Genomic DNA, 8,918 nt, shown 5'->3' on the forward strand with positions numbered 1-8,918 from the left:
ACATCCCTGGTTGCTTTTAATGAAGAATGATATTTAGAACCAAGATCTAGACACTAGGTATGCTCATTGCCAGAGTGCTCATTGCCAGAGTCGTCTTTGCTTATAGGCCTTCTAAGCAGACAGTTAGATTCGTATTTCTTTGTTAATGGCCGCATATAATTCCATTGAATAGATAGATATTACAATTTATTTAATCAATTTTCCCTTGCTGAACATTTGTTTCCAGTTTATTATAAAATATTCTGTAACAACCTCTTGTTCATATGTCATTTTGCAAATGTGGGTGTATTTCTGAAGATAAATTCCTAGAAATGTAAGGGCTGGGTAAAAATCTGTGCATTCATGACCAGCCTGGGCAACATAGTGAGACCCCATCTCTACAAAAAAATAAAAATATTAGCCAGGCGTGGTGGCACAGGCCTGTAGTTCCAGCTACTCAGGAGGCTGAGGCAGGAGGATCGCTTGAGCCCTAGAGTGTAAGGTTGCAGTGAGCTGTGATACACCACTGCACTCTAGCCAGGGCTACACAGCAAGACCCTGTCTCAAAAAAAAAAAAAATTTATTTATTTGAAGTTATTTTTATCTTGTCCCTACACAGCTGAGGGGCTTAGAGTGACTTCTTCACCCGGGATTCGGTGCCATTCCCTCAGGCTGGCGTGTGAAGCTCACACTTAAGGGTTAGGGGCTTAGACTGCCAGAAGGAGATAGAAGGGTTAAGACACTGTCAAATTCACAAGAGTGTTCTCAAGTTCAATAAAGATAAAAGCAATTTAGTAATGTCTCCCCTGTTTTGCAGAGATATTGCTTAGGCTAACCCTAACATTTATTTGCCATTTTAGAATTAGTATGTTATTTACGCTTGTGTAGGGAGTTTGTTTTCTGACCTCAGTTCCTTGAATTATCAACCCTGAAGATGCATCGTAGATGGTTACTTATAGAAAGTGACATGATGTAATTTTTACAGGGTCTCCAAAAAGCCTAGGGAAATGAAAGGAAAGAAAAGCAAAAAGATTTCTCTGAAATATACGGCAGCAAGACTACACGAAAAAGGAGTTCTACTGGAAATTGAGGACCTGCAAGTGAATCAGTGAGTATTTTTTTACTTTATTAGTTGATTTTTTATTTCTGCATTTATCACATTTTTATCTTCTTTTATTTCTCTTTTCCAGATACTTTTAATATTTTTTATGTATTTATATATTTTTATGTGCAGAGTTAGGCATCATACTCAGAATTAATGTCTGTCATAAAGAGAAAGTATTTCTTTTCCTTGTTTGTGAAACATTTGTCTCAGGGCATGTTCACATCTGTTTATCGAGGTCTGATCTTTATTTTAACTCTTTAAAGCAGGAAGCCATTCCTTGGATTTCTTCTGTGTCTGAACCAAGAATAAGGAAGAGTAACAATAAGTGGAGTTTAGTTTATTCCACTTGTGGCTGGGAACTAAGGACTTCGCCTCTTTTCTTTTCTTAGCTCACACATGGCTCTGACCAGACGTCTTCCCGTGGGTCCTGGGCCCAGCGGCATCAGCAAACATTAACTGAGCACCTACTCAGTCAGCCCTGTGGCCTTGGCCACTGAGCTTTCTCTTCTTGTGTCTGATAAAAAAGGACTTTTTTAAAAAAGAAAGGTTTACATTTTTGTGATTCTAAAAATAATATATATTCATTATTGAAGTGTGAAAATATGGTAAAGCATGAGGAGAGAGCACCTATAATCCTGCAGGCCAGAGATACCCATGGACAGCATTTCAGTCCGTTTCCTTCCGTGCCCTGGCCATGTAAGGATGATCCCACTCACACGCTGAGCTACCCACTCACTGTTCTTCATCGTAAACCTGGATAGTGTTGATAGTCCAACCTTTTCTCACAACATTGTTGGAAGCATTTTTCATATGTAGTCATTTTAATGACTACGTTATATTCTATATTTTCATCATTCACCTATTGTATAACACTTAAATGGACTTTACTTTTTACATTATTATGCATGTGATAATACCTTTATATGTAAATCTTTGATCTTTCCATTTTTAAAAAATAATAGATGCCTAAAAATGGAATTTCTGGTCAGAGTATAAAAAATTTTTTTATAATCCTTTTGTAGTTCGTGAGTGTGATTGAGTTTTCACGCTCACGTGTGAGATGTGTCTTCCTCAAACCTTGTTACGACATCGGCACATTACCTATCTGATGTGAAAAGAAACAATTTTTTTATTATAAAAATACATAAAATTTACCATCGTCACCATTTTTAAGGGTGCAGTTCAGTAGTGTTCAGTAGAGTCACACTGCTGTGCAACAGATATCCAGGAGTTCAGCAAACAAACTCTGCGCCTGCTGAACAGCGGCCCTCCCTGCCCCCGCCCTGCACCGCAGTTCTGCTTCCTGTTTCTGTGCATTTTACTACTCAGTTACCTCCCACGAGTGGAATCACATACTAGTTGTCTTGGGACTGGCTTGTTCTACCTAGCATGATGTCCTCAAGGTTCACCCACATTGTGGCATGTGACAGGACTTCTTTCCTCCGTAAGGCTGGCCTTGTCACACCACGCATGCTTCATCCACCTTGGTGGACGTTTGGGGTGATCCCCTGTCTTGGCCACGGTGAATGGCACTGCCGTGAACATGGGTGTGCAGGAATCTCTTCGGCTTCCTGCTTCCAGTGCTTTGGGATATATGCTCCAAAGTGGGTTGCTGGATCATATATTCTATTTTTAATTTTTTGAGGAGCCTGGCATACTGTTTTCAGAGTGCTTGAAAAAAATTTTAAACTTATGTGTATTTGCCAAAAGTTTTACCAATAATCTGAAGTGTGTATGAAAGTACTCGTCTCACTACTTCCTTTCTACTATTGAATAATAATATAATTTTTGATGTTTTTGAATTCAATAGTTTTTTTGTCTTTTTGATAACTTGTATTTCTTAGATTTCTTGTTGAGGGTTATTTTTGGGGTTTTTGTTTTTTTTTTTTTTTAAACATGGCTTATTATCTATATTTTCTCTGGTCAGTTTTTCAATTGGGGGCCTTAGTCTTTATTTTTTATTTATTTATTTATTTTTTGAGACAGAGTCTTGCTCTGTCACCTGGGATAAAGTACAGTAGCATCATCATAGCTCACAGCAACCTCACTCCTGGGCTCAATTGATCCTTCTGCCTCAGCCTCCCGAGTAGCTGGGACTACAGGCACGTGCCACGACACCCGGCTAATTTTTCTATTTTTAGTAGAGACGGGGTCTCACTCTTGCTCAGGCTGGTCTTGAACTGAGGTCAAGCGATCCTCCCGCCTCGGCCTCCCAGAGTCCTAGGATTATAGGCATGAGCCACTGTGCCCGGCCTCTTTGTTTTGTTTTATTTTCTGTGGGCTTTTTGTTGAAAACTTTATAGATTTTTTAAAACTCTGTCTCCTAATATTTATTATCTCTTCCCTTTTTTTGGTCCTTATTTTCCACTGCTGTTCAAGTGCCATCCTCTAATTGCCTCTCTAACTTCTTTTTAATTTGTTTCTATGGGCTTAGAAACCAATTGGCCAACCAATTCTGTTAAAATAATTTATCACTTAAAATAAACATCTTTAAGGAATAACCGGGAGGTGCTCCATTTGAGTAAAGTGCGTGTGTTTCAGCTCGTGGACTTTGTGCCCTCTCTTTTAGCTTCTTGGTGGCCTCTTTTGCCTCTTTCATGGTTCTCAGCTCTGTTCGTAGTACGCAAGGGAACTCCACAGTTGTGTTCTGGGGTGATACACTTTCATCACGTGGGGAACAGCATAATCTTTCCTTCTTCTGGTGCCATAAAATGTCCTGGCATGTAACATGTTGAGAATGAATGATACCTTAAATATTCTTAATAGAAATTTATCTCTGGTTATTCTCAGCACATTTATATACATAGTATCTACTCTTTCCAGAAAACCTCCAGCCTTGGTTGTTGTGGTACTAACTGCCTTTTGTTTACTTACTTGCTTCTCCCAATCCTCGAAGATGCATGCATTCAAGCACACAGCCTCTCCTTCCAGCCCAATTTCTTCCTTTTTCTCCTTTTACCATTAGGTCTCATTAGTGGCCAGCCACGTGGAAGGCCAAGAAAATCCCCGGATGTCATCCCATCACGGGCCACTTGGAGCATTCCTCAGTGTTGCGCTTTCAGTAGAACGCAGGTGCTGCGGGCAGCCGCGTTCCTCTCTGCAAGCCCTGAGCAGATGGCGCCTAGCGGCAGCCCGTGCTGTTTCCCTGCACAAGTGCTTCGGACCTGTATTCTCTGCCCCTTTGCACCCTTAGACTTGGCCCGTCTCCTTCCCCCATCTCACAGAATTTTTATATGCAAACATAGAAACCACACCCTTATGATGTTTTGTTTCAACAGGTTTAAAAATGTTATCTTTGAAATCAGTCCAACAGAAGAAGTTGGAGACTTTGAAGTGAAAGCCAAATTCATGGGAGTTCAAATGGAGACCTTTATGTTACATTACCAGGTGGGTTTGCCCCGTGGGCCCAGCAGCTTTCCGGGTGCGGCTGTTGCCACGGTCGGAGGGGCAGGTGACGAGGGGACCGGCTCGGGGAAGGCTGTGGGTGGCCGCGGGGAGGACCAGGGTGTGGGGTCGGATCTGCCTGTGGCCCGAGAGCCCTTTGCCAGAACGCGCTTCTGCAGCCTCGCCCAGCGGTGCAGCCGGAACGAGCCGAATGCCTGAGGACAAGTGTTGGCGGGACAGAACTGCCAGCCTACTTAGTGGCTTGAAATCTTTTTTCTCACTTTGATTTGCCGTAGGTGTGTTATAGGCACTTAGAGGCCAGATGCACTTCTGACAAGGTGTGCGTAAATTTTTTTTTTTTGTAGACTAAATTGTATCTTAAATTCAAAAAGAACTCTGCTGTGATTCCTTTTGTAGCATAAAGATCACTAATTTTTATTTTGAAAGTTTTTGCACATTCAAAAATACCGGGGCAGGAGCGGGTTCGCAGGTGGCGTCCCGACCCCTCCAGCTTGGCGCGCGGCCACCGGCGGGCGCCTCTGCGCAGGCGCGTTGGGGCCTCTCATGCCCCGCCCCCTTGCCGCTCCCCCGTTTGCGGCGTGCTCGCAGGTGTGCTGCCCCCGACAGCCTCCCGCCTCGCCGGTGTCGAGGTCCCCCGGCTTCTGCGGCCCTTGGGGCACCCTGTGTTTACAGTGGGTGTTGGCGGACTCGCCTGCGACTCCCTGAGACGCTGAACTGCTCAGTCCCTTGGTTTCCTTCTCGGTGACCAGTAGGCCTTTAAAACATGGTGGCCGAACAAACGGGAGATGACTTGTGACGCACGTAGCGAGCCAAAGCACTTCCCACGCAAAAGGGATGCGCTCATTTCCTCAGTTTCTCCAAATTCTGTTAGGCCAGCCGGTCTGCCTAAGGTAATGTGTCCATTCATGTACAAATTCATTGCATGTGGAGCGACTGCCAGGCGTGGGATTGTGTTGGGCACAGGTGACATATCCCAGCTTTCCTGGAGCTGCCAGGATTTTTCCAGAAGATGACTTGATTGGACTTTTGGGGTCCCCCAAGCCCTTTGCCTCCTGCCTTCTCCTTCCCCGCTCTCCTGGCGTTGAGGGCGAGGCCACCCGGAGCTGTCGAGCTTGCTCTGGGCAGTGGCGGGAAGAGCAGGCGCTTTGCAGCTGGGGCTGGACTTACCGCGTCCGACTCTGTTCTGTTGGCCAAGTTGTTTGGCATCTCTGAGCCTCGCTAGCTCATCTTTAAAGTGGGATAATCGCACCTCGTAGAATTTTGTGTGGGCTTAACAAGGTACTATCCAGTGTGCTGTGTTGCCAAGCTCACGGTGGCCACCTAATAAATGCGAAGTCGTCTTTTCCGCTTGCCTGCCGGGTAGAAAAGCTTTCTCAAGTGAAACAGAAATGAAGGAGGGAGTAGATATTACTGAGACGACATTACTAGCCTTGTCTCATGTTTAATGGTTAGTGTATGTCATCGCAGGTTGAAATGCCTTCACCTTTTCTAGATTTATTAAAATTGGTGACCCATAACGTAGATGAAATGGGAAAATGTCATTGTAATTTCTCAAATAAAAAGCTTAGGTGTGTGCGACACCTGAGCATACCTCTTTCTCTTTCCCTGTTTTGTGTATTTTGATATGAACAACATGACTTCCCAACTCCAAATTAACCAGCAGATCCCATCGGTCAACGCACCCTATTGCTCTAGCTCTCGGGTGGCTGTGCAGTGGCAGTTCCTAGCTGGGGACTTTCTCTTGCCCCACTTCACATCTGGCACAAAGCCTTGCCTCCCTCCGCCCGGAGCCTCTCCACATCGCGTCCTTTCTTTGCCTGTTCCGCAGACTTAACTGTCAAAATGTTTTTTTTGAATAGGACCTACTGCAGCTACAATATGAAGGCGTCGCAGTCATGAAATTATTTGACAGAGCTAAGGTAAATGTCAACCTTCTGATCTTCCTTCTCAACAAGAAGTTCTACGGGAAGTAATTGATCATTTGCTGCCGGCCGGGGAGGAGGAAGGAAAGCAGCGCCCACAGCGGCCTGTCTGGGCTCCTCCTTCACTCCCTGGGAGCAAAGACCCAGCCGGCAGCGATGCCTCCGTCTGCTGCACTCCTGACGCCACACTGTTAACTGCTCTGCTCTGACCGGACATTCGTTGTCCTTTCTTCATAGTGAAACTTTGTTTCAGGCTTAGTCTGACCTTTCTGGATCCTTCATTTTCTTCCATCACTTAGGAAAGTGTGGAACCTCCAGTAAAATCTCTCTGTTGTTACAGTCTTAGAGGTTGCATTGCTGTATCGTAAGCTTTAATGTTTGTTTTAATTAGCGGTGGGGACAGTAGGACTTGAGTTCTTGTTATTCAGAAGGGGAACTGTTAGCACCAGTAACACACATACATATGAGATACACAGCTAAAAGGCCAAGTTATCAACACTTAGTAGGTTGTCATTTAGAAGCGAAGTTTCTTTATATTTCTGTCCCATCAGTAAGATTGAAGTATGTGGGGGATCATTGGTTCTTTTCTATTCTGTTTGCCTTTATGGGCAGGAGCTAATGCAAGTCACTGTTTTGTCTTCAAAGGAAGCATTTCTAGAAAAAAAGGAGATACCATTTTTAAATTTCACCATCAAATCTCAGCAATTCCATTTGTGTGACTCCCTCACCAGTGGAAGAGGGAATCTCACTGATAAAATCTGGCTGTTTCGGTAAATTCAGAACGGGCTGAGGCACCCGCCCGTTCTTATCGGTGCGCAGAGATCGACTCAGTTCCCGGAGATGGTCCTCTCCGTCCTCACAGCGGAGGAATGGCTTAGCCCTGGCATAGAATGGAATTGTTTTTTTAACTGTTTTATATCTTGAGCGCCTTATTAAAGCATAGATTTATTTCTTAAAATGTGGGTAATAGGAATTTTAAAGATTTATATAATGCTACAAAAGCCTTTAGAATACTCTTAAGAAAAGAGTTTTTTTAAAAATTGGTTTATCTGTATATCTGAACTCTTAAAACTTTTATAGCTAAAACACTAGGATTTATCTACAGGGTTACAGAGAGAGTCCTGCCTTAAATAGTCTAAAATAAAACCAAACAAAACCAGCCAACCCACGTCACACTTGAGATTAAAATAAATTTCCCCCATTTCTTTCTCCTCTTTTGCTACCCACATTATGCCTTTATTTTATGAACCCCAGTTTGCTGGACCTATTCAAAAATAATTCATTTCTAAACATTGAATTTAGGAAGATTTTGTTCATGGATAAAAAGTCATGTATACTTATTTTTGAAAAAAATGTTTATCCAGGAAAATATATTGAAATCATGCTACTGAGCCTCTATTTCCTTTGATGTTTTGGTTCAGTGTTCTTTTATCATAAAACTTAATATACATTTAAAAATTTACTGATGTATATTTAAAGCCAATAAATTGTTTTGATTAATAACAAAGTGCTGCGTGTCCCTATTACAAGTGCAGGTGCTGGAGAAGTTGCTGTGAGACCGTTTTCTCAGCCCCGTGGTGCAGTGCGCAGCGCAGGGGAGGGGCTCACCAGTACCTCGGTTTTTGTTGTATTTTGGAAGACAGTTTTTTTAGTAAACATTTTTCTCAGCTTAAAAGAATATGCTGTTACAACTAGCATCACCTCAAAAACTGGGACCAACCAAGTGTGTCAACCCTGTTTCCTTAAAAGAGGGTATCCGTCCCAAAGGCCACATCCAGACAGACAATAGTCAGCAAAGTTTGTAACTCCTTTAATAAAACGATTCAATTATTTGTAAGGATTATGGTTCCCTTAACAAGCAACTTCCACTGCAAAATAGCACAAAATGCACTTCAAGAATGTTGATGTGATGACGACTCTATAGAATTACGAAGACCATAGAGAATCCCTAACTCAAGTTGTGGCGCTCAAACCACGTGGCTTCCAGATTTTATTTATTAGCCGTAGTATTCTTTGTCTCATCTCTCCTTCTTTGACCTTCTCTTCAAGCAGCCATCATGACATTTACCGTGAATTTACTTCCTCCCGAGAGTTTGGACTGTGCTGCACACAATTGCCTTTGTATCTCTGTATGAAATAAAAGGTCATTTGTTCATGTTTGTGTTTATTTTTCTCAGTTTCGTTGTTAGCAGTTCCTGCTAAACAGTGTCAACTACAGTGAGAGTTAATAGTTAAAACTACAACAGAAAACAACCCCTTCCTTTACAGGCTTTTAAAGGAGCAAACGCAATTCCACTATCAAGTCACTGAATATCTCAAAGTGATTTTTAATGTTGAGTTTACCATTTTTAAACTTAAAATATCCTTACCTGACCTTGTTTACAGGGTATCCTTCTAGTACATGCTTAAGGTATCTTCAACATACAAACAAGGGGGTGAGGGGACGCAAACATAATGCCACTTAATTCTGATGGGCTCGTGGCTGGAAGTTGACAACAGCAGCGGCA

At 42.8% G+C, this 8,918-nt stretch overlaps 1 protein-coding gene and 1 non-coding gene across 2 annotated transcripts in view; both read left to right on the forward strand.

The window, feature by feature from the left end:
- IQGAP1 (IQ motif containing GTPase activating protein 1) overlaps window positions 1-8,566 on the forward strand; it is a 95,441-nt gene extending 86,875 nt beyond the window's left edge. Inside the window, exons 36-38 of the mRNA XM_045561649.1 lie at window positions 965-1,087; window positions 4,363-4,471; window positions 6,349-8,566. Coding sequence (XP_045417605.1) covers window positions 965-1,087; window positions 4,363-4,471; window positions 6,349-6,462 — 346 coding nt within the window. The 3' untranslated portion in view covers window positions 6,463-8,566. The remainder of the gene's footprint in view (window positions 1-964; window positions 1,088-4,362; window positions 4,472-6,348) is intronic.
- Window positions 2,095-2,195, forward strand: LOC123645494. The gene has a single exon (XR_006737607.1). It is a non-coding gene; the product is annotated as a small nucleolar RNA U13 (small nucleolar RNA).
- Window positions 8,567-8,918: the final 352 nt, after the last annotated feature.

The sequence above is a fragment of the Lemur catta genome, chromosome 9 (genome assembly GCF_020740605.2).
Source record: "Lemur catta isolate mLemCat1 chromosome 9, mLemCat1.pri, whole genome shotgun sequence".
Classification (NCBI taxonomy): Eukaryota; Metazoa; Chordata; class Mammalia; order Primates; family Lemuridae; genus Lemur; species Lemur catta.